This window comes from Amblyomma mixtum, chromosome 3 (genome assembly GCF_055824585.1).
Source record: "Amblyomma mixtum isolate Tamu chromosome 3, ASM5582458v1, whole genome shotgun sequence".
NCBI classification, from domain to species: domain Eukaryota; kingdom Metazoa; phylum Arthropoda; class Arachnida; order Ixodida; family Ixodidae; genus Amblyomma; species Amblyomma mixtum.
The window spans coordinates 206085753-206112358 of record NC_143014.1 but is presented as its reverse complement, the minus strand read 5'-3'; the positions used below and the strand labels follow the sequence as shown (position 1 = coordinate 206112358).

The window sequence follows — 26606 nt, the reverse complement described above, 5'->3', positions numbered from 1 at the left end:
CCAGGAGAGCCCAACGAACACCAGAGAGTGATGTCATCAGCGTAAAATATATGATGCAGGTCGGGAATTTCAGTCAGCTGGGAGGCGAGAGGGACCTTAGTGAGATTGAAAAGGGTAGGAGAGAGAACAGCACCGTGAGGAGTGCCCCGGGTGAGGTGGTGGGGGTCGGACAGATGGGTGTCTACTCGAAAGCGAGCCACACGTTTAGAGAGGAATGAGCGGATATAAGAGTACATGCGGGAGCTAGTTGAGAAAGGATGTGGTTGTCGCAAACGCTGTCGAAGGCGTTGCAAACATCGACGGTCACAAGCGCGTGAATTTGAGTGGAGGTAGGTGACAGAAAGGTGTGCTGGAGAATCAGAAACGTGCCCTGTGCACAGACACGGTGCCAGAAGCCAATGAGAGAATAGGGGAAGAACTCCCTCGTCTTGAGAAAATTAGGTGAGTGAGGGCTATATGCTCAAGGGTCTTACCAATGCACAACGTCAGGGAGATTGGGCGGAGGTTAGAGAGAGAGGTTTGCCCAGCTTTGGAATCATAGAAATGAGGGAGGAGGTCCAGGAGCTTGACAGGCAGCTGCTGTCCCAGGCCTCATTGTAGGTTTGAAGGAGGATTTCTTTGGCGCAGTCAGGAAGGTTACGAAGTGTGATGTCTGTAATGGCATCCTCACCGGGAGCAGAGCATGTAGCATTAGCAGCCAGAGCCGATTCGAGCTCCCGGAGAGTGAAGGAGTGGTCCAGATCGGGGTTAGGTCCGCCTGAGTACACCGGGTAGGAGGGTGCCAGAGGGGGCGAAAGGTACAGAGAGGCGAGCTGATCAAAAACATCAGAGGGAGTCCCCTGAGTGAGGGCTTTAGCTAGAGTGGGAGCAAGGGAAGGCTTAGTGCCAAGGAGGGATTTAAAGAGCGACAATGCGGATCGCAAGTGCAATGCAAAGTCAAGGCCATCACAAAGAGCACACCAATGAAAGTGCTTGAGGGAGGCGCAGAAGGTGACGATCTCGGCCCGCAGAGCAGTGATCCGGGAGGAAAGTTGGGGATTGTGGGGTTGGGAGCGAAAGGAGCGTCAAAGACAGTTACGGTGACGCCATAAACAGAGAAGGCGAGGATCTGGGTCTGGGATTGGGTGACGAGAGCGAACGCAACGGCTACTGGACGTGAGCACTGCAGAGGTGCGCGAAGTCCAGTCGTTGTAGGATTGAAAGGAGTCGGAGGTGAGATTAGTGCAAAAGGCATGCCAGTCAAGTGTCAATGACCAGATGACACCAAGGGATGTGGGAAAGAGAGGTGGTAATATGGATGAGAAAGTGGTCACTGAGAAGAGTTTCAGCTGTCACCTGCCAGTGATAGAAAAGTGAACCCCGAGAGAATGTGAGGTCAGGTGTCGTGGGGTGTTGTGAGGCAGTGCCTGCTCGAGTAGGGGAGCCAGGAGTATTAGAAGGGTGAGGTGGCGTTCCTGGGCCAGACAGTGGAGGAAGCGGCTAGGTTTGAGGGTTTAGGGGTAGCCCCAGAATGTGTGAGGGGCATTAAGTCACCACCAAAGAGGAGATGGAAGGTATGTATGTCACTATAAACACTGGTACCCCACACTGAAAGTAGAACAAATTTTTGGGGTAAAATATGCAAGTATCAATGTTAATTGTTGGCTGTCATCTGCAGATATTCTGTTCTGGCAGCAAAGTGTTCATAAGAGTGGCCTGCAGACATTCCATAATTTTAAGAACAAAACTTCCTACCATCTGCAAACACAGGATGCCCTGCTACTAATGCAAGAGACAGAAACCAAGCCCATGTATACACAGAAAGGGAACGAATTAGCACTGTGATAAAATATGTCAAAGTTTTCAGACATGAGCAAAGCAATAAAGTGCACATGCCTGGTTATATTCACCTTATATGCTTGAAATGCTGCAAAAGACTGTTAAAGAAAGCCAAATGCTTCTTCACTGGCTGTGGTGGAGCAGAGGCTACAGCATTCAGCTGCTTAGCATAAGTTGCAAGTGTTATCTCAGCTGTAGCATTCACACTCCATTGGCGACAAAAAGCAAAAATGTCCATGTGCTGAGCGACAGTGTTAAAGACCAGATGGGCGATATCAATTGGTGATAGGTGTTCAGTGTGGCATCTCTTATAGCCACAACACAGCTTCAGGACATGAACTTTACAAAAAAAGACTATTCATTAATTATATCAGCTTACACAACAGCACATAGATCAAATGTGTTTCTTGAAAACACAAAGTGAACAAGGGAGGTTGTAGCCTCAGGGTTCTTGAACAGCATTTAGACAAGAGGGCTTGTCTTCGCCCACACGAGGACAAATGCTCTTGTCAAAACATTGGCATTCCCAAGAACCCTAAGGCTCTTTCCTGCCTTGTTCACTTTGTGATGATCACAGCCATGCCATATGCTAGCTGAAAAAAATGTACGGGTGTTCTTCAAACATTCTCCAGCACAACATGCAAAGCCCCCATGCAAAGCCCCCATGCAAACATGTGAAGAAAGCAATATACCTCTAATATAATAGCAACATGTGCAAATTACATAATATATTCATCTTCAGGTTTTAATGAAGAACCTGAATAATTTGAAGACAGACAAATGAATTTATTTGAAAAAAAAACTTATGTAGTCAGCCTGGAGATTTATGCAAAATACAAGTATAAAATCCTTGAGTAGGCTTCATGAACATTTTCGATAAACAATTGCTATCCAGTTTTTACAATGGTGCATGTACTCCTTGAGTTGCCCCTATAAAGCATATTGCTCAATCAATATCTAACGCTAGCAGAGCAGGACATTATACGAGGTATGACGCACGTATCTGCATCGTGATGTTCCATAGAGCACTATCAGTACAGCCGGCCAAATCTTTAGCTGGCATGCGCGATGGCCACTTTTTCTATGCTCCTGCACTTTGGGATGAAGAAAAATTGTGGAAAGCTCAATATTAAGCACGAGCTTAGTGAGCCTGTGCTTAAATTTGATATTTTCTCAAGTTTGCGCCGTCATAAGCTGCAGGAGTGCAGAAAACGCGGCCGTCATGCACGCCAGCTAAAGATTTGGCCGGCTGTACATAGATTTCTTACTAATAGCCTTCTTAATGCTGCGCTTAATGACACACTCGGTACAGCTGCACTTCAGTTCGATGTCATGCTTGTATCTCACCAAGAGCATGACGATTGCACCACTTGTAAGTCGGACTAGATGTGACGACGCCAAGGGTGCACGGTCTCAGCCCACTTCCTTCGACGGAGGTTACTTTTCAACAAAGCGCACAAGTGAACACTGCGCAGCACGTTTGGCTTGGCGTAAGCAGATGATTCGATTAAGTGCTCACTTCAGAAATGAAACGTCCTGTGCGCGACTTGCAGCGTCAAATACAAAAGCTGGCTTATGACACTCCACTGCCAAGTCACGGCCAGTGTTGTTGTGCACCGTCTCTGTGTTTTGCTTGTTTTCGTCTCCAGGATAAAATGCTCACTACTCGATGATCATTGAAATGTGGTGTGCGGTAGTGGTGCATCTGGATGGACCTTGAAAATTTCAGTGGCCATTGCTGTTTAATCAAAGTTTAAAAGCAGCTTGGCTTAAAAGCAAAGAAAGCAAGGAGAGAGAAACAACAGAGGAGAGGCATGCCAACTTCCGGTTGCAAGGTGGCTTCACAAAAAGTGACATCAGGGCCTCTCCTTAGTTCTTTCCTTCCTCCATGGTCCTCGCCAACTTTGAGACACTATGGCGGAGTCTGTCCTGCCATGTCGTCAACACCACCTAAAGCCCCACCTCGATGGACACTTCCGAGGCGCACACGCGAAGCGCCAGCACGCCCAACACGCGCTGTGACAGGCGTCGAAAAGTGGCATGTACCTCCATGCTCCTGATGCTGGCTCGCTACCCCTCGCGAGCCGACTGAAAAAATGTCAAGCCGTGAACAGAAGATGGCTGGGGAGCTGCAAGAATTCCAAGAAAAATTGGGAGAACCTGAAAGAGCTTCCAGCCATGAAGAAAAGAGTCCCCGAGAGCCCCTTGGTCCTCCGATTGTTGTAAACCGGACCCCGCTTCGGATGCGCGCTAGCGCCCGTGCGCAGACGCCGATATCTGACACGCACAGATATCTGCACCCCGCTCGTGCCTGCTCACGCGTCACGCCTCGTGCATGCGCACACAGGCTCCAGCATACGCCCGTGCATGTAGGTGCTCCACCCGTACGCCTAGGATGCGTCCATAGAGTTAGCCCTTAACACTTCAGCCTATTCCAAGTTTCAAGGCGGCACTTTATTGTTTCGACCGCACTGGCCTTGGAAATGGCTTCCTGTTCGCTCACTTCGCTGTTGGTCGCACTGCCCCCTGTCGGTTGACCCGATTCAAAACCCAGCGCCTATGAAAGGGTACATCCACTCGGTTGGCAGGGGTGGAGTGATCGCCATATCAGAACCACATGTTCGAACGCATCCTCTTCCTGCCCACACATCGTGCACAAGAAGTCCGCATTGTCCTGGCCGGCAATCCGGGCTTGCCACTTCTTCATAAGCAGCATCGCCGCCCGAGCCTTGAAGAGTAGGGCACTGCCAAGGGAGTTGTCGCAGAAGTGCTCCTGCACAATCTCTCGCTTGTGCGCAGTGTACAGTCTGAGAGCTGGCTTAGCCTCTGCGCTGATCTTTCACAGCTCTGTCTCTGTCGCCACCACACGCTGCCACACCTTCCCTTTTCTCCAGCATGCCCCTTCAGTGTCAATGATCGTAGGCAGTGGCCCACCGTATTTGCGCCCCAGCACTCTTACCCTCCTCTTCCAACGCGTTTCAGCTGGTGATGCAGATGTTGATAGCGGGAGCTCGTGGCAGAGGAAAAGGTTGACGATGATGATGCGGCGTGGCCTCAGGCGCCATCAGTGGGCGGCACCTGGAAGCTCCTGCGTGCATGCGCGGCCTCCACGATCAAGCGCATCAATGCTCGCGACCGGAGCTGGTCGCGGAGGCCACAGCGCATACATTTAGAAGGCTATTTCCGCGTGGGTCGTGGAAAGTTCGGGTGCGGCCCTTACATAATCTTTTTTTTTAATATTTCAGGAAAACAGGGTGCGGCCCGTTTACGGGTGCAGCCCTTACACACGTTTACACATTAACTGTGCAGTGTCCTGTTCTGCTAGTTGTATACTCACTATGAAGTTATGCAAAAAATAAGCATGCATCAACAAAAAGACAAGAAGTTGGTTGATCCACAGCCACTGTTCCTTGAAATGAACCCTACCTACTGGCAGCCTGCCTTTGCCATTCTTGGCACACTGCAACACTACAAGCAGCTTACAAAGCCATGCCTCTACCACGGATGCTATAACAGAGGGTTTGGTTTGATTTTTTAGTGTGAAAGCACTACTTCATTAGCAATCCTGAAAAAGTCGTTACTTGTCTGAAGCCTCTCAGATACCTGCACAAATAAAACAAATATTGCTGCGACTGGGTTTCAAAGCTGCAGCGGCACGAACAGATCAGCTTCGCTGGCCACTGCACGAGGTCAGTATGCTATCACCGCAACTGATCACGCCTCATGTTAAACTGCCACACTTTCACGCTGTGCATTGCACAGTCATCATATTCTACTTCAATCCGTGTGCAAAAAGCACCACTAGCCTCCTACCCCGCAAAGTCCGCAGGTGGACGTGATGCCCGAGACAAAAAATGAAACATGCATAACTGGCTCCCTGGGTCAGTGGACACCTCATTTGTACTTTGAGCTACATGGCCGTAGTGACACAGATGTAGCTGCATGCACTGGCAGAAATGCGGCACTGGAGCAAAATGCATTGATGTTGAGAAAACTGTTGCAGAAACGTGGCACTTGAGCAATAGCCCACCGCTGTTCTTTGGATATATTGGCAATGACGATGAAAAAGATCAAGACTCAGTTGATTTAGAGGAGACGAGAAATGTGGTTGAGAGGACAGCTTAATCGCGCTTTGAGGTAAGTGGAAGTGGTGTCCAAATTAAAAAAAGCAATATTCCATGCTTTGCAATGCTAAAGCACCAGCTAAAATGTTTTTATCCAGAGATTATTTTGACTGAAGTGAAACATCCGCCTTCAGACCTCTGCACATTTCACTTCCAACGAGATGCAGATACTGCAAGAGAAACTCCACATGGCATGTAAAAAGCAGTAAAAATTAACAAGCAAGAAAACAAGAAAACTGGAAACATGACAGCTGCATTCAACAGGCTTCAATACAGGCTTCAATTTCACCTTATGCATGAGCATGGAGCATCAGTTACTAATATTCTTGCCAGGCCTTATACACAGCTCAAGCCACTTTCCTTCCAGCCAATCCTTCATAAGTGACGTCATCATTTGGTGTCAAAACCCAGTTTCGGTTATGGTTTCCTTGTTCCTATTGGTTATTTTCAGAAACTTATTTGTACCGGAGACAGGGGATTCTGAGGAATGTGATGAGATTATCAAAACTAACCATTAATTTATATGCAGGGCAAACTTTTAATTTATATGCAGGGCTTTGTAGCTCTTGCAATCATTCGCATGCACAGAATGGCCTAAATGTCCTGCGATGGCTCAGTTGACCTGAGCAGCTGTTGGTGGAGAGGAGGCAGAAGCGAAGAAGAAGGGCGCATGAAGCAGGCGAAGTCTGGGTACATGTGCACGATTCCACGCTGTTTTCACGGCGGCCACTTTAATCCTACACAATCTTTGTCTACTGGAACCCAGAAACTGCCTTTTTCAGGGACAGGCAACAGGCAAAACACGGATGACAAACACACCTCGGGGCCAGCCTGCACAGCTGCACCCCATACAGTGCTGCAATTGCAGCGTTTCCAGCAGCATAGTTTCGTTTTCATGACTTCGGACATTTGTGTGCACATATCAGCGGTGATGAAACTGCCCCAACAGCTGCAACAAGATCCACATCGCCCACAAGTGTGCTCAGTGTTGGCGCAGGTGCAACAAGCCTCAAGCTGCCAAACGCAGTGGCTGCCAAGCACTGATGGAGTCTACAGAGTTCGCTTCGGCTCCACCGACGTTTCACACATGCCAAATGTTGACTGTGAGAATGCCGGCATGGAGTGAACCTCTATCATGAATGACATTTGCGACATTGCATGAGGGAAAGTTGGCACAGTTGCGACGCAACAGCAAGTTTCTATTGCATGGGTTTGTATGGGAGCTCGGACGGGACTGGCTCACAAAAACGTGGCAGCCAGGAAAACGCAGCGTCTGGGAACCTAGCAGAGGGCTGTACTGCATTAAACAGCATTCTAAGGCTGTCAAACAAAAACAGAGCCAACCTCATTTTACGTATTACTGTCATCCACTACTCTTCTTTTCATCCTTTTCTTCAGAATAATGGTGAAAAACAGAAACAGACTCAGCCTGTAATCCTTTCAATAGCAGTCTTGGAATATTGTGTCATAACAAGAGGTTCTACCAAACTCAAATATGCCATGTGTAAGAATTCACGTAATGTGCCATTCCCATTTCATGCTCCAAATAACACCCAAGTTCATAAGGAGACAAAAGAACAAAGATGCAAGACAAAAACACACACAAGCAGGGGAACTAACAGTTTCTGTCTTGCCAACGTGAACTCACCTGAATGTGTCAACCTTTGCTTGAGACATACAAGCAACATTCTTATCTTCAAAAAACAAGTTCTTGATGATGGGTGCCACCGCTGCAAGGATACCGTAAAAACAGAATGTGCAACTTACTCAACAAAGGTTTCCTTTTTTCCACTAAAATACAAACACACATGCTAACACACTCAATAGTTTGAAAAAGTTTTGAGCATCTTCAAGCCTTAAAACCGTTGTTTTTTTTTAATCACATAAATTTGCTGTGTTGCGAAGGTTTATTTATTTATTTTTATGCAGCCATTCGACGGTTCAACCTCTGGACAATTCGGACGATTTTTCCAACACGTTGAGGTCCCAATTAATGCGGTCTCACTCTATTGCAAAACTAGTGACGCTCACTTATTTTCAACCACACAACCAGCTGGATACATTTGCCTGAGTAAACATATCAGCGCCCTTTACTGAAATTGTATGCTATTCCTGAGGCTTTTACCTTCATTTGCATGGAGAAATAGTTTGAAAATAATCTTTGAGCGCACAGATATCCATAATGCAAATTATGTTCTGTCTTGGATTATATTAAGATGCACTATTGATAATTCAAACATTCAGATAATTCAAACAAACATGTCTGGTACCTTATAGTTTGTTTTAATGAGAGTGTACTTCAGGCAAGTTGAAAGGGCGACATACCTGTGGGATCCATGCCGGCATCAGGACCAGGCACTGGCGTGGGATTCATTAGTGAACGCGCTTCTTCATCACTAATATGGTGTTCAGAGCCTGGCTGGACAGTCGACCTGGTGAGACAACATAGCAATCAAATAAGACAAATCTGTTACAGCGAGTGTAACCAGTGAACCAATTTCAACTGCAACAAGACAACAGCTATGCAAGAGGCTTGATTCTTTTACGCTGCCCAGCTGATGACTGGTTGGCAACTTGACAGCAGTGGCTTCAGAGTAATGCTGCCATTTACTACCAAGCTGCATTCAAGAGGACACCAAGGAAAAACGTTAGGCCAAGCTATATCGATAGATGAGCAGTGTGAGGTAAGAAATATGCCGGTTTAACATGAAAGCAGTGTTGATAAGCTAATGACACGAAACTCAAAGATGGGGTAGAGATGCCATTGTCATAGCCTGTAAGGGCCCTTGCGACATACAAGTGTGGTCACTGACGAGTGTTCACTTGACCACTTTCTTGGAGTACTGTTCTAATGATCATGGCTTCATTACATGAAGGGGATTGTTGCAGCAGGACAGACGCAAAGTGGTGAGAGCTGCTTTTAAACTTTCATTAAACGGCAATGGCCACTGAAATTTTCAAGGTCCATCCAGATGCACCACTACCGCACACCACATTTCAATGATCATCGAGTAGTGAGAATTTGATCCTAGAAGCGAAAACAAGCAAAACACGGAGACGGTGCACAACAACAGCGGCTTTGGCTTGTTTCCATCAGAGTTTGCAAAGCTGTCATTTTCTCTACTGAACAAAAATTAGGTGGTGGACAAGTTAACATACTTAGAAAATCTAGAACTGAAACTCTTTTGTTTATTTTCAGTTCTCTATCAGTGGGTGCAAGGCTGCCCTAAAGGATCCTCAAGATTCCAGTGACTGTTCATGAGCTTCCACTGAATCGATCCACATTAAATTCGATGACAATTACCTCAATGGACGTTCAAACTGTATCAGTGACAGGAGTATAAGTTCTTATAATATACAATGCTGAACTTCAGTCACTTTGGCTTGATGCATGTAGAATTCTCACATGAAGCAAAAGTCCAATTTCAGAGAAATTCTTTTCAGCACAACCCGGCAGCTGCCAGACAACATTTGACAGCCAGTCTGGCAGCAGGTTAGGCCATGCCAAGTAAAACCCTACCTTAAAATGAAAAAAGTCCACTGTTCCATGCAGTTAAAACAGCCAATTGCTACGATTTCAATGTTCACACATCGGTGAAAATACACACGCAATACATGCACAGTGAAACAAGAATGCAGAGCCATGCTAGCTCACTTGCCTGAAGGATGTCATTGCATGTAGAAACCTTACACACTTGAGCTCTAAAGAATAATGTGTTGTTGGACTCAGCTGAAGAGTGATTCAGCCTACACATCTAGAGTAATCATCAGGGGCAGCAGCAGAGTCCATTATGACAAGAATGTCGTTCGTTTCCAAGTGCCTTCCGGCTTTGCACAGTGACACCTCTGATTCAGCAGGAAAAAAGGGGTTGAAAAATTTCCTAAAGTTGCATAGTTAATGCCACTTGCAGTGGGCCAGTCAGTTGGGGGTGAATTAAGGGACTTCACATGTGATCTATCCAAAATGAAGTCATCCCTTTGTGCAAGAGAAATGTGGGGAGAATACCTCAGCAGACGCCTTAATGTAACTAGATCAGAAGCTAGCCTTTAGCATCCCTTTAAAAGGCTCAGTTATTGCAACCATGAGCTTCAGAAATGGTGACAAAAACTCGGAGCAAACGGTATTCCTTACCTGTTCAATGGTGAAGTGTCCTTGCGCTGCATTAGTGCCTTCCAGAATCCATGCGCCTCGGCTACTACCTTTTCTGCAAACTCCTGCACAAAATAATGCAGTGCTCAGTAAAATATACAACCTGCACGGCTATCGGAACACTGTAATTATTCCACTACAATCCACCACACACAATACTCAATCATGCATCTGCTTACGGCATGAACCCATAATATGTTATAATATCCAAGGACCTTTGTTCCACTGAACAAGTTTTATAACATCGAGGTTAAGTTGGATTTCTACTGAAAAGCCACCTCCCTAAAAGTGCTGTTTGTCAGTGCAAACAGCTGCAGGTACACTCCAGAACCTGGCACACACCTTGAATCCACTTCAGGAAGGCTTCTTCAGTCAACTGTTCATGACTGCAAACCTCTTTTCACCTCAGATATCCAAGGTATAGCTTCAGTTCATGATGAAGCTCGAAAAGACCATATCAGAGGTGAGCCCGCGGAACACAGGTACCGATGCAACACATCACTGGCATTGTTGTATGACACACTTCCTGTGCTAGCAGCGCCGCACGCAAATGGTGCTAAGCATTCCAAATGGCAGCTGTTGCAATGAAAGCATATTTTTGCAAAGCATATGCTAGGGCATGCAATCCTCAGAAGGACACAACTACAGTGAATGCTAATGTAAGCAAGTAAAAAAAATTGTTAAAAATAGAAAAAATTATCTTGTACATACACCAACATGCAATTAGTCGATTTAGAGTTTGTGAAAATATAGTACCCTTTATACCACAACAAGAGTGTTCTTGGTTAATTCTTTGCACTACTAGAAGCAACCAAATAGGAATCCGTACAGAGGAAAAGTTTCAAAAGCCCTTGACTTGTGCCTCATTTTCAGCTAAACAATGCACAGCCTAACTGCTTACTTCCCGATAAAAAAAAAAGGAGCAAGTATAAACCAGGTACAACGGGCCCTAAACAGTACATGTTGACAAGATTCGCACAGTTACCTGGAAGCCTACACCCCTTTGCAGAATACTGTTGACAGGAACCTAAACCTCCTTCAAATATGGATGCAGAGCTGGACGAGCTAACAAATTCTTTGACACTGCAAGCAATTACATTCATTTCATTGGAATTTCTACTTTCTTTAATAAATCTATACAATCAGTACAAGCATACAAAACCAGATGCCAAGCTCTGGTTGCATTTCAAAAACCTGACAATGAATAAATTGCCATCTTCAACTTGAAAAAAAAAAAAAAAAAGCTCAAACTTCACATCCAAATGATGCACCAACCAGCCCACACCAGCACTCTTGTTCTGCTTTACGCCCTAGTGAAGGGCTCCGTAAATTTTCAGCACCTGGGGTTCTTTAACGTGCTCTGACATCGCACAGTCTTCAGGCCCCTAGAATTTAACTTTCATCGAAATTCGACCGCTGCGGACGGTATCGAACCCGCATAATTCGGGTCAGCAGCCGAGCGCTATGACGATTGAGTCACCGTGGCGGCAGCAAGTTAAACGAAGAATTGAGCTAGTTGGTATATTGACCACAAAATGCTGTGATAAGAGACAAAGGAAGGACAAGTGCTCCAACACACACTAAAGTACAGACACCCTGCAAAGAGACACTTACAGCAAATTATACACAGCATGTTATTTACCCTGCAGGATGATTAGAGGACTGCACGGCCTACCCAAAAGCATTGCCTCGACTGGCCAAAAGCGGTCATTCGCTGGGCCTCGACTCAGCCCCAGCTTTCAGTTTTCGAGCCTGGGCTGGGATCAGACGCATACATAAATGGGCCTGTGTTGGGCTTCTGACGTCTCAGTGTTGGGTCAAGTCAAGTAAATCTAGGACATCCTAACGCTAAATCTGGCAACAAAGGTGAAAGAGGGCCAATGATATGGGAAAACGAAAAAGTAGCCAGGGTTTACGTTTTTTTTTATGTGTCCACTGGGTGTCTTGCTCCTGTCTGGAGAAAGTACAAACCCAATCCATGAGTTCCCTGACGTGTCACCTAAAAAATTTAGGGGGAAACGACATAACCTCTGCACTGAAAACAGGCCACAGCAGTTCATGAAATCAAAACGAGAGCCTTACATATGGCACTTGCAGACTTAATTTAGACAGCGTTCCTGACACAGCATAGTTCAGATTTTCTAGGAATACCTATACTCAGCCACATTGCACAAAGAAAGACAATTCAAATGATGCTTGCCAGCAGCTGAAGAGCAGCAGAAAAATGCGGACAGGCCCTAGAGTCGGCAAATGGCATACGAGCCTGTCAACCAGTGGCATTCATGCTAGGATACGCATTCCGAGAACAAGTTTCGCCATGAAACTGTTTCTCAACATTTCATCAAACATCGCCATTTCACCGAAGTCCTTGTGCTCATGGCATAAAAAATGGCATTTTTTCCCATCTTTGCACCTCGCTACGTTTGCTCGTTTCTTTGACTGCCAGGTTCATCTACATTTTTCTAACCTAGCTGAACTCCAGCTGGCCTGCAATAATCTAGCTAACCTGAGGTAGCATACCTTAGGAATATCCACCTTGTTACATGACTAGGTAACCCAACAGTACAAGTAGAAAAAGCGTCACATGGTTAAAACCTGCTCGAATGCATGAAATCTTCAGGCGCACTTTTACCATGTTCAGAGTATTGTAGTTTCTGAGATTCACCTTGCTGGGGTCCAAAATGATCTAAATCCGTAGTGTGGAAAAATGTATGGCAAGTTACCAGACGTACTTGACAGTTACGCTTTTTTCTCCTTTAAAATTGCTCCAATTTTGCTAAAGCCTAGAACTGCTAACCTGAAAAGGTTACTTGAAAATCTAGAATTACTTGTTCCTAGGGTTAACAGCCACAGTAAATACCCAAACGTTTTTTGACAATTCAGTTTGTAACCTCAGCTGTAATGCCTGTGCATCTGATGCAGGTACCAAACAGTTGCAAAAACGAACATTCAAGACAAATAATGAAAACATGAGAGACAGCAATCTGACCACGTAACACAGGCACAACCCAATTACAAATCTGATAGCCTGGGACTCTCAAAGGCAGCAACTACAGCTCATTTCAGAAGGCATGCATGACAAATGTAAAGAAGCACAGTGCAGTTTAAAAAAAAAACACGAAACAGAAGTGATTCTAGCCCACAGCATTCCCTGAAAGTTGACACCCAACCAATGATGAAATGTGGGAACTCAATCAGGGCATTACAGAGCAACAACAAAAAAAGTGACTGTACCCTGTTCTTGGCCTCGCCATTAAATGCAAACTGGTTCTCTGGCTTGCCATCAGGAATCTTACGGATGCGGAACCACTCATTCGTTACCTGCGATTAAATGACAACATATGAAAAATGCACATGATACAAAGGTAGCAGCCATTTATGTACAACACACCCAAAAGCAAAGGAAGACCTGTACACCCTTACTGAGGAATACAAAAGGCACTGCCAGTCTGCAAAATTAGTTTTCAGAACCACATCAGCAGGTCTTCATAGTGATATCAGAAGCACTATATTATTACAGAAAAACATGCAGACATGAAACACAGCACGAACCATTGAGCAAAGGGGAAAAAAAGGGTAAACGGTTGCAGCACTGCGTGAAAGGTTTTGCTGCACTCGATTGTGTAATACACTTCCTAACTGTTGCCTCTTAAATGACACTGCGGCCACGGAAGACAACGCCACGTTCATGCATTGCTTTTGTTTTCGTATAGCCTAAACTCCCCTCCTTGTTATATTCGTGGCTATGTAATATTTGTGCAAATATGGTACTTCCACAAGACTGGGTAGAAATCGAAAATGTGATAAAATAAATCATTAGTACAAAATGGATCAATTATAGCAAAATTGAAGGTGTTTTTATCTGTCTTCTCTAAACCAATATTATGTATTCGGTATGTATCAAAACTGGTTTAGGTTTATGAGGTTTCACGTCTTAAAGTGACTCGGGCTATGAGGGACGCCGCAGTGGAGAGCCCCGGATAATTTCGCTACCTGGGGTTCCTTGACACACAGCACACAGGCCTCTATCATTTCGCCTAAGTCGAAATGTGAACGCCACGGCCGGGACCGAAATCGCGTCTTTCGGATAAGCAGCCGAGCACTATAACCACTGAGTCACCTCGGTAACAGTACCAAAATTACCACGCAGCATGCTTGAAGCCATGCCATCACTAACAACTGGTACAGTAAAGTTTCTTGATGGGCTGAGCAAGTTTATCACAAAGGGATCCTACTGTATAGAGCACGACACAATAAGCCCCACGATGAGTGGAAAAAAAGAAAAGCACTATGGTAACGATGATTTTCATCAAAATAAATAGCCTTTAACAGTTCAAGTGCTCAGCCAGTTGCAAGGCTGCTGTGATCTGAATCATACTACTCTGTCATATAATATTATGTGACACATGACACCAATTAATGACAACTATGTGGAAACAGTGCCAAATATATATTACAAGCCACTGCACCCACAGGTCTTAATGGTTTGGTTTGGTTTATGGGGTTTAGAGACGCCGAGAGACGCTGGGGTTTAGAGACGCCGTAGTGGAGGGCTCCGGAAATTTCGACCACCTGGGGTTCTTTTACGTGCACTGACATCGCACAGTACACGGGCCTCTAGAATTTCTCCTCCAAAGAAATTCAGCCCCCGCGGCCGGGATCGAACCCGCGTCTTTCGGGTCAGCAGCCGAGCACCATAACCACTGAGCCAACGCGGCGGCTCCACAGGTCCTAATGGTCTAGCTTTTAGGCATACAGATGTGAATAAGAAACTGGTATATACTTACTCTCACAAGACCAGGCATGTGCTTTTCAATGTCTGCAACATCTGCAAATCAGAGAAGTAGCATATAATCTCGTGCAAAGGCCACACCTGTGTATGGGCCACACAACCCCTGTATTGGACTAGATAATTGAGAAAAATAACAAAGCTTGTGTTTTTCTTTAAATTCGTGTATGGGCCGCACCTTCAAAATTCATACTCAAAGTAAAGAAAAAAAGTTGCGGCCCTTACAAGCCTTTACTTAGTATACATGGTAAGGTATGGTCCCTTCTACTTTTTTTTTGGCTTTGCATATGTATGCCGGATTGTATTCAACTCCTGTACATCAACCCACTCCTGTAACAGTTCTAATTAGGGTGTCACAGTATCTTCAAATAAAATAAAATAAACAAATACATACCAGGTGTCCCAGCTAAAGGGAACAAAGTTTTTAAAAAAGGCAAACTCTCCGAGCCCAGTGAAACGAACTGAGGATTGTTGTGAGTAGCATGGCCTACTCTACAGTATTTCTTTATTCTTCAAATTAGTTAAGCCTAATTAGCTAACTTTTTATTTACTGACTTCAGAAACAAAGTGTCAATGGAAAAGTAGCAGACCATCCCGAACAACTGTTAGCAGCGCGATTTCCATCCAGATATGATTTACATAGCTTTATTTATTGGCCTTAAAAGAAGGCTACCACATGAACAGCTGCTGGCTCAAATTTCTGCCCCTATGTGCACGCAAAGGCTTATCAGGAAGAGCACTACAGAAAAAAAATGAACTTTGTTCTCTAAGACGAGTGTTGGGACAGTGAAGTGGTTGTCACGTGAAAGCTTTTTGTTTTATTATTGTGTGAGTTATGGCTAAAGGTAGGTAAAAAAAACTACTCTACATTAATGGTACCTTGGTGCACATGTTTCAGGGAACAAAGAGATCTACAAATTTTTAATTGACATTTTGCTCCTCAAGTCAGTATTAAAAAGATTGCTAATTAGGCTTAACTAATTACCTCTGAAGTTTGAAAAATTTCGTGGACAAGTTCATGTGACCCTAAACAACTCTCAGTTGGATTCACGCGGCTAGGACAATATGTCTTTTTTGAAAGCTTGGTTACATTTATCTGGGACACTTAGTGTGTGGTGACCTACGATGGGCACACTACTTTCTCTAGCAACCACAAGCCACAAGTACTTGACATAGCAGATACAGTCTTAGAGGTAGCATAGTAGCTTATATGTTACATACACGGGCTCACAAAGTACCCTTAGTGCTCTTGAGCAAAGCAACAATGCTTACTGTTTTATCGCATCGACGTTAGACTGCTAGGCAGTGACGATGCAGACAACAGATGAGCTCTCAGCATGAAGCTTGAAGAACCAAAAAAACCCTTCACCTTTTTGATAACCCATTATAAGCATGAGTAAAAGGATGGCATGACCTATGTGGTGCCATTTAATGCAGTGCATAGCAGTGACACAAGTACACAACACTTACTGCACTGCAGAGAAATGAGGGAAAGCTTGAGAAAATGAAAACCGGCTCACCATTCAGTTCATCAGCCAGAGGGTCTTTAATATTAATAGCAAGGAGCTTCCACACAGTTTTCCCTTCATCTATGACTTCGACTGCACCGAGGATCTTTACTTGAAGGACCTCGCCTCGCTGGGCCACCTATCATACAATCAAACGCAATAAATATGGACATCAGAAGCCATGTGAACAAAAATTGTATGCTATCCACAGCGGGTTCTGGTAGCCTTTTTAAACAAATCACCTCAGAAGTTGGGCACACTAGACTACTGGCAGGTCAGATGCTCTATTCATCAAAACGCAATTTTTTGCAATATGAATCCCTTTTTCTCCAAAAGCAAAATAAATTTCATGGTATTCTTGTTGTTTCAGTAATGAGCAGTCATATCCTGCACAGGAATCACAGGCTGCAACCATTTCCACAAGTCACTACGAACACACTTCCCAGTCCCTAGGCTTAGTCTCGCACAGAAGCAATGAAGCTTATCACAGTGCCAACTTCAATAACACCGTGCAAGAACATGCTCAAAGATAAAACCTTGGTTCTGTAGCATGCAACAATGAAATGGAAGGACGGCTATCTCTCTAAACATGTGACCTGTGTACTCTGCATGGCCTACAATGTCTGAGCATATGCCAGTGTGTGCTGCCATTGGCTGGGCAATGGCACCAATCCGCATCACATTTTGCAGAGAGAGGAAAGCAGCCTTGCAGTTTTCACCTCTCAATTCCTCTTCATTACTGCCTCCTTCCTAGAGGGGCTCTAATAAAGTTGCGGTTGGCCTGGGATGCTAAAGCACATTGCTTCATGATTATTGTCCAGCAAGAATTTTTTTTAATGCGCTTTCTACAAGCTGAGTTATCGGTAGTGCAAAATTTGAATTTCAGCGTCTTCGCACCTTTTCCTCTCCTTACTTTTTGCACGCTGGAAGGTCGGTCTTCCGCCGGGCCCACCTCCGAGCCGGAGCTTCCTGACCTGCCGGAGCCATGCGGCTTACTGGCCGCAGCCATGGTAGCTGCCTGAAGTCTCAGAGAATCTAACCAATAGCAGCCATCTCGCAACTTGTATACGCAGGCGCGAACGACGGAGGAGGGTGGGAGAATGAAAAAGTCGCCAGAAAGGGCCCTCGAATTTTTGCATGCGATTGTGGGTTCTCTGCTGCTTGTAGAAATGTGTCATCTGGCTCAGGTGCTCTTGAAAATGCAATTCAGTGATTGAGCAACTTAACGCGCACTGCTCAGAAGGTATTTCAGAGCCCCTTAAATGCCTTTACATTCTCTTTTGTGTTTGCCCTTAAACATACCACTGCATGCATGTAAGTAGCTTTATCAGACTGCAGGTTTGGTGGCATTGCAAATTAAGATTATAAGCAAAATTAAGTAAGCAAAGGCCAACGCATGAACAGATGCCCGAAAAAGTTATGTAACATGGAAGCCATTGCAAAGCTGAATATTCCTGCTTCTGAAGTTGTGGCCAAACATTGAGGGGCACACAGCCTGCACTCCCTTCAGTTCATGGCTGCATTTTTAGTGTGGCAAAAAATTCAGCTTTATTTTTTTTCATGACTTCCATGATCAGAAAATTTCTGTGGACAACCGTACATAGAAGTTGTTTAAACTGACCCTACCTCTGGATGTTAATAAACACCTTTAGCATATCGTGTACAGTGTTACCGTTACCGGTACCAGAGTAATGGGAGCCCGCGCGCAGCCAATGCGCATGCCCAAAACACCTTGACGGCGAAAGATGGTGCCAGGTACCCGGTAGCTACGCGTGCCTGCATCATCGGGACCAATCAGCACGTGCTGACCGGCAGTGAGCGGGCTTCCGGTACTCCGGTAATGGCAACGATAAGACGGCACACGGTGTGGTAAAGGTGTCTATTATTACCACGCTGCATATCAGTGCCACTGTCCGAAATGTAATAGTACACTCTGGCAAGTGCCTGTGCAGTAATATACTTTTACTTGTGGCATTAAAACATTATCATGTTTGGTTTGGTTTTGTGGGGTTTAACGTCCCAAAGCGACTAAGGCTATGAGAGATGCCGTAGTGAAGGGCTCCGGAAATTTCGACCACCTGGGGTTCTTTAACGTGCACTGACATCGCACAGCACACGGGCCTCTAGAATTTCTCCTCCAAAGAAATTCTAGCCGCCGCGGCCGGGATCGAACCCCCGTCTTTTGGGTCAGCAGCCGAGCACCATAGCCACTGAGCCACCGCGGCGGCTAAAACATTATCATGTTGACGCATCCCTGCAGCCAGAAAATAATGAATCACTGGCATCAAACAATACCATATTGGTCCACAATACCAGTGGTCATGCGCACTGACTAAACTGAATGTGTAAATACTCAGATCCCAGGTCAAGCGAGCTGAAAATCGGCACACGTCATGGCTGCTGCTATGTGACCTAGCTCATAGTGATAATCATCGGTGTACAAAGACAAAACAAAGATTCACGAGCTCACCCGATAACCAATCTCGCAGACATTAATGGGATCATTGTCTCCCTTGCAGTTGGTCTTGCTGTCAATGTGGTTGGGGTCTTCCGACGTCTACAATGAAAATACAAAGCCCACAATGTACGCAAGCAAGGAGAACAGATAAACAAGCTCAAATGTTACTGTGCCACATTTCCCATCCACAGAATAGCAGTGTGCACAGTTCAGTGCCAAGCCAATGCACATTAGCCCATCGTAGGCTTCCAATACAGAGTCAAGCAAAGAATCATTTTTATGCAGTGATAACTACTCTACTGAGCACCTGGTGAGTGCAGTTCCAATCAACCACGCTAGTAATCTGCCATAATCTGACCGATCTTAAGTGAAGTTATTCAGACATTCACATTTACAATCAAATGAGCATTATTCTTTTTCTTATTATGCTCTCTAAATACATTCACAGGGTCTAACAAAGTACACCTTTCGAAAACCCAGAGAAGCAGCTGGTCCAGAAAAGTTGACTCAGATATTGGCATTTTCTGCTTCATGCTAGTGGTACTGGGACACCAAAAAGCGAACACTAATTCAAGTGATGGGTAAATGTTCAAAGATAGCAAATATGTAGTTTTTACTAGGAACAGTAGTCTGAGAAACAAGAAAATTGCACAAAAGCGAATGAAAAATGGGAAATTTCTCCAAGTTAACTGCAACATCTTACAGTGTGTGTGTACATTGCTATGTAGCTAACTGCACTTAATGACAAGTGCCGGACAAAAATATCACACCATTTCTTACGTCAAAAATACACTTTGCTTTTATGGGGTTTAACGTGCCAAGGCGACTCGGGATATGAAAGACACTGTTTAGGAGGGCTACGGATAATTTCAACCACCTGCCTGGGGTTCTTTAACTTGCACTGACATCGCACAGCACACGGGCGCCTCTAGTAATGTGCCTCCATCGAAATGGAACCGCCGCGGCTGGGAGTGAAGCCACGTCCTTTGAGTCAGCAGCTGACCGCCATAACGACTGAGCCATAGCGGCAGCTAATGTCAAAAATATAGTGGGCAGGAACCTATACCTCAGAAGAAAACCATATTATTTAAGACCAACTTTATCAGCAGAAACAATCGAAGACATGGAAACGAACGTTTAAACAAACGTTGGATGCTAAAATGATGGTTAAATATTACATTCAACAGATACACCAGACATACTTTGCTGTTATAGTACTTTTACTGTCCCAGATGATAGCTACTCAAAAACTGACAAGGCTCGCAATTACACAGAGCTGCCAAGCTTATCTTCAACTGTCACAATTACAAATTAACTGTCACTGCGTGAGCTGCAGCATGAGAACTATGAAACAGCTACATTGCACTCTCAATACAAGTTCCCCGGGAGTATGCAAAATGAGCGTATCATCCCAAAATCCCAAAATGTGGTGTGGCGCAGTCTGATGCCTGCATGTCATCGGAGCGTCACCGCTAGGTGTGAGAATATATTTGTTTCCTGGCTCTTATTTTCTGCCGATGAAGTCTGTAATGTTCATTGGGTCATTTTTTTACCTCGATGTCGCTAAGCAGTCCCTTTTGAATGGCATCTTCATCACCGAGCGCCCGCAGGAAGGCGCCCGCTGGTTCGCCAGCTCACATCATCCACGACAGCTTGAGAAATAATTCGTATCATCCCGATATAACGCACACCGCCTGGGACACGTTTAAAATTCGTATCACCGCGAAATTCAGATCAACCATAATCACATCGTCGAGATTTAGCTGTACTCTCACACCCTAAGCAGCTTTTTTTATGGTTTGGTTTATGAGGGCTTAACATCCCAAAGTGACTCCTGCTATGAGGGACACCATAGTGAAGGGCTCCAGAAATTTCGACCACCTGGGGTTCTTTAACGTGCACCGACATCTGACAGTACATGGGCCTCTAGAATTTTACCTTCACCGAAATTCAGCACCCGCAGCCGGGATCGAACCCTCGTCTTTCGGGGAAGCACCGGAGCGCCATAATTATTGTGCCATCGCGACGGCCCAGCTCTTTTTTTTCATTCAAAAAAAAGAGATTCGAGACAATGTTTTAGAATTTCAAATATATTTACTGCCCAGAAGGTTCAATAGCCACTACAAAAAAGAGCCCATTCATGCACACCATCATGACTATAGTAGCAACATCCTTTCTGAATGGCAAGTCTTTCCATAAACTTTAGTGTTCCATAAGTGATGTATAAAAACATAATTAATGCACTACTTAATGCCCACATGAAGGCGCTGGTTGTGGTACACGCATGAAAGCGTTTTAAACGTGACCACGTGGGCAAGAGCAGACTTTTTGTTTTGCTTCCTACTTGTCTATAGCTTGGCATTTAGGTGCCAACCGTCGTGGGCATAAGAATAAGCAAGAAAAAGAGCGACTACATTGCCCGCACTTCTTACACACTTCACAAAAACGAAATAATGCCGCCAGATGCAGAACGCGCGGGCAGCGCTGCACGAGGTGCTGAGGCGCGGGTTGGCTCTGAAGCTTTTGTTTCTTTCATTCACTTTATTCATGACCCCTCTGGCATAGGCGAGGTTCCAGATTCCAACAGACGAGAACTGTGTTGGATTAAAGCAGTCGATGCGACAACGGCGCGGGAGCCCACATGTGTGCAGCAAGTTTCGCTTCCTCCTCGCCGCTTCCTTTCTACGAACAGCTGCTTGCAGTCACTGGAAAATTATTTCAGTGACTTTACAGCGGCTTCACGCCAGGAGCCATCAAACGAAAATTTTTGAGAAGAGAGTTTCCGCTCGCAGCAAGAAAAAAAAAAGACACTAATGCGAGATCTTTTTTTACGCGCCCAGAGAGAAATGTTCCTGGGCTCATTCCAATGCTACAGCTTCTTTTCAGTGTATTCGGATACCAAGTTTCCTAGATCATACGCATCTTCCTTTCCCTGGGATCTCGTAATGAAAGAAACCTATTATCGTTACTTTTAATAATAAATTGTGCTCTTCTTGTGCAAATGTCCCCTTATTCAGGCATCTAGATTTCGGGACCAAATTCTGGACCCTGCACTTCCTGTTGAGAAATGTCCACTTCTCGACAATTTCTCGGGAGCACCCAGTGGTACATCTTTACGTAACATATATAACTGGTGATAATATATAACTGGTGTATGATGGCTAATGGGATGCTGACAAAGAAAAAAGAAACAGTAAGCATCATTCTCCCATTGCATGGTCTGACATCTAATGCAGCAATCCTCTGAGTGAAGTTGGGTTTACCCCTGATGATTGCTTTGATGGTTTGCTCTCTCAGCTGGGGCTAGACAGGGCAATAGAATTTTTCTGCAGGGTGAAGGTGGGCAGAGGTGGGTGGAACTTCTGGCGGGGGTGCAGTGGGTGGCTAGCAGCCCCCTACATGGGGGCGTGGGGTGGGGAGGAGGCCGGTGGGTGGTGCTTCTGGAGGACAGCTGGCTTTTTCCACCGAGTCTGAATTTGATTTCACCACTGCTTTTCTGTTCTGCTGCGTTGGCTTCAAGTGGGTGGTGCTTCTGGAGGGTATAGTGGGGTGGTGGATGGCACTTCTGGAGGGTGAAGGTGGGTGGGGATGGGGTGCAGCAGTGGATCGAAGGTGGCGGTGGACAGCCCTCTAGCTAGGGGATGTGGTGGGGATATGGCTGGTGCTTTTAGAAGGTGCAAGCTGAACTCTCTGAGGCTACAAATATATGCCAGCATTTTCACACTGCGACACTGGTAATATTTTTGTAGTAAAAAAAGTATCACTTGGCCCAAACACAATTCAGAATTCTTCCAAAAGGCTTTACAGAAATGAATGCAGCAAAACAAAAAACCAGCATCAAATTCACAGACCCCCACCACTAATAATGCAATGATAAAGCCTGGCCCAACCACATTTCACAATTCATCTAAGACGCTTGACAGAAATGGCAACTCCTCAAAATTTTAACATCAGCAGGTTAAGGGTTCCATTCAGTGGAACACCCGATGACTGCGGTCTACCTAGGTCACGTGACGTTGTGACACCACCATAACCTACCCACACTGGACTGTGAGCGAGCTGCCCACCGTGGCAGTTAAATTAATGACAGGTCACGAGATAGCTCGGGAAGAGCAACCTGGGGTTTCACAAGCCCCACCAGTGGCTGTGCTTGAAACAGCCCCCAGCCGGGGCAGTGGCGCATCTCCATTTCTTAACCACTACATCACTCAGCTGGGAGTTGTACGAGGACTCCCAGGGATCTCTGAATGTACAGATTGACTAATTCGACATATATGCGCATTAACCCGTTAATCCCATTGGATTATGCCCTTAAAGCACAGCTTAAGTGTCCCCTCCAGGTTATTATTGTTATGGTATATGGGGTTTAACGTCGCAAAGTGACAATGGCTACGAGGGATGTCATAGCAGAGGGCTCCGGAGTGAATTCAACCACCTGGGATCCTTAACGTGCACGGACCTCGCATAGTAAATGGGTGCCTTGCATCACGCCCAGGCACCAAAAGTCAGGGGGGTCTCAGACCCCCCCCCAGTTTAGACAAGGGATCTGAGACCTCTCGCGCTAGAATGAAGGGACTGCAGGAATCCGAAACAGGCAGCCATTTTTTTTTCTTCTTGTCAGTGGTTGTCGAAACATTTCTTCTCCATTATTTCGAAAATTGCACCGACATTTATTAAGAACCATTACCATGTTTTCTAGAACCTGAGAAGGAGAAATAAGAGTCGAAAACGTTTTACAAAGCCTGGAAGAAAAAGGGAAACCTGTGCATTCGCACCATGAGTCCGTCCAGTACTGGCCACTGAGCTTCAAGGCTACATGATGACGAGCACACTGGTAAAACGGACGGACTGTTTGTTTCAGGTCTGTGTTATAAACTGCACAAACAACCTCTAAAAATGATCTCTCCCCTTAGTATAAAACGATGTGTAAAACTGGCTGCCAGCCGCTTTATCTTTGTTTCCCTCTCCACCTCTGCTCGAATCACTAGAGACCCCCCTTCGATGGAGCCAGAATAAACACTGTTGATGCCACCATCACAAAGGGGTCGCGGTGACCGAACTCAAACCCATGTCCTCGGGCTCAGAAACCAAGTGCCCTATTCACTAAGCCACACCATGGCGGGGAAAAATTTTCATGAAGTGCTCGATGTAATTAGGGGCCACTTGATAACTGACAGCACCTGTGGGATGGCGCCATAGTTCCAAATGTAGGCATGGTGGGGGAGGCAGTTATGAACATATCGCAGCTTCCCCTTTTCGACATCTTGCTTGATTGGGTTCGGCGGCTCCTTGGTGGCGATCTGCGGGAACAAAGCACACAACAAAAGATGCAGCTAAGTTGCAAGTGACACACAACACTACAGTTCTTTCCACTGTAGTTAACTGCTGGAAACGGCCCCTGGCTCAAAATGAGCAGCAGTGCTTCACAAACTACACTTCGGGAAAAAAAAGGTGAGTACTAGAACAAATATGACAGGATGCAGCTACATAATGACTGACTGAAGTGACTAACAGCAATGGTGCAATCAATTTCAACAGCTCACCTAAGCTAACAACCAAGTCTAGAAGTGCATTTCACAAGTGAACAAAACCCCCAACTCTGCCCAATAAAAATGACACAGGCCATCAACCCCATGACAATTAGCCACTGCAAGAAAACACATCCAGCTCTCGTATATGGTGGCCCGATTCACACCTGAAAATCCCCTAGGCAGCCACCTATAAGGAAATGTAATACTAATGCACACACGTCAGCACAAAAAGTGCATCTGTTCTTCACTTGCACCTAGAACTTAAAACGGCAGATTTTAAAGCAGCACACAGGCCAATTTTAGACATACGAGGGGTACCCAAAAGAAACCGGACTTATTTTTGTTTGAGCTTATTTGTTCACATTTTAAGCACAGACCTTCAATCTCCTTCAAAGTATTCCTCACTTGCATGATACGCTTGTCGAATCTTTCATTTCATTTTTCAAAACATTGTTTAAAAAAAACTTTTGTGATGCTTGACAGTGCCTCCGTCGTTTTTTTCTTCACTTCAGCAACATCAGCGAAACGCTTTCCATTCACCTATTTTTTCATTCTAGGAAACAAAGAAAGTAGCACGGGGCAAGGTCGGGAGAGTATGAGGGTTGAGGAATAGGGGTCATGCCATTTTTGGACCAAAATTGCCGTAGAAACAGGGCTGTGTGAGCAGGGGCATTGCCATGATGGATAAACTAGTCGCCCGACCGCCACAAATCTGGCCGCTTCCACCGCACACTGTTGCCGAATCTTTTCAAAACATCCAAGAAGAAAGCCTGGCTAACTGTCTGACCCTGCGGAACAAATTCCCAGTGGACGACTCCTCTCACGTCGAAAAAACAAATCAGCATTGTTTTGAGGGTTGGTTTTACCTGACGAGCGTTCTTGAGGCAAGGTGAATTTGAAGTTTTCCATTGGCATGATTGTTGCTTTGATTCAGGATTCGATTCAGGAACACTTGAGTTGTCCCCATAGCATTGTCCTTGTACATCTTTCTTAATATTTCAAGAGTTTCCATTCACCTTTTTCCGAGCAAAATCAGAATTTCACCGGCGCACGCTGTTCACGAAAATCAGCCATTGCAAAAACGACATTCACACAAAACAGTCGTCACTCTAAAACTTTGCCTAAACTAGTCTGACCTCCTTCAACGACGGCACTCGGCTTACTGACACTGGAATGCTCGTTCTATACGCTCCTAGTGGCAAAACGCGGTACCACAGAAGCTTTGCCGACCAAAATATTTAGTCCGGTTTCTTTTGGGTACCCCTTCGTATTGGTCTCCAATGTCCAAATGGTACTGGATTCTTGATCCCAGTGAGAAAAGATCTGCTACTACCACTACTATTGAAAACAACTGGAGACCAAATGGAACCTATCATATTAGCCTTGGTTCGACGTGTGTTTTTGGAGGTCCCAACAAATGATATTTTTTTTTATCGGAATGCTGCAGCCACAGGGCGCATGTAAATAAAGAACACTCAAGGAAACATGTAAAATATATTTTGTTCATTATCCCTCAATTCATTGCACTTAGCGGATGGTTTGTGGGTGCTACATGTTTTATTTGTGCTCTGTGGGGCTCTGCATTTCCATCGTCAAAAAGGTAGTAGGCTTTGATGTTGCATAAGATCCAAGTTGATACCAGCACTTGCTTTGCATGATGTGCAGCCGCCAATATTTTTCAGTACTTAATACAAAAGTCCCCCATTAACGGCTGCACCACTGCACGTGACGCACCCATTTGCAAAACTGTTTTCAGACTTGCAGCATGTAAAAAACCATCCTTGCTCGCAAAGGAAGTGAAAAACATGGGGGACACTGAAGTTCAGCTAAAGAATACGACGCAACAGTGTTAAAGGGTCCCTACAGGCATGTAGGGGTCCCCTGGCACACCCTTATGCAGACACTGACACGCTCCTTGCCATCACATACTGCTTTATTGCACGTCATTGCCCATATTAATTAGCAACAATAATTAGTGATCCAATTAACTAAGTATCACTGTAGTGTAGTTGGCCTACTGTGCAGTATGAGGTGCTCATACAAGGCCTCTATTTATCCCACTGACTGAACGCTCCCAAGTGCTCTAGGGGTAGCATGCCCGGCTCCCAGCCCAAAGGACAGCAGTCTGATTCCACTGCCTTTTATCTTTTAAGCGAAACAGCTTTTCTACGCCACTACCCTCGCAACAAATCAGTATTTTCCAGTCACAATGGTGCGACAGCGGGTGC

The 26606-nt window shown here is 45.2% G+C and overlaps 1 protein-coding gene across 5 annotated transcripts in view; it reads right to left on the bottom strand.

Moving 5' to 3' along the window:
• Window positions 1–26606, bottom strand: part of LOC149353412 (putative ATP-dependent RNA helicase DDX53) — an 80563-nt gene that overhangs the window by 41697 nt on the left and 12260 nt on the right. For all 5 annotated transcript variants that reach the window (XM_089582540.1, XM_089582542.1, XM_089582537.1 and 2 more), the window contains exons 4-11: window positions 24028–24147; window positions 18860–18946; window positions 16402–16528; window positions 14880–14920; window positions 13327–13413; window positions 10075–10157; window positions 8268–8374; window positions 7591–7672 (exon numbers count right to left, since the gene is read on the bottom strand). In XM_089582540.1, the coding sequence (XP_089438666.1) occupies window positions 7591–7672; window positions 8268–8374; window positions 10075–10157; window positions 13327–13413; window positions 14880–14920; window positions 16402–16528; window positions 18860–18946; window positions 24028–24147 (734 nt within the window). The remainder of the gene's footprint in view (window positions 1–7590; window positions 7673–8267; window positions 8375–10074; window positions 10158–13326; window positions 13414–14879; window positions 14921–16401; window positions 16529–18859; window positions 18947–24027; window positions 24148–26606) is intronic.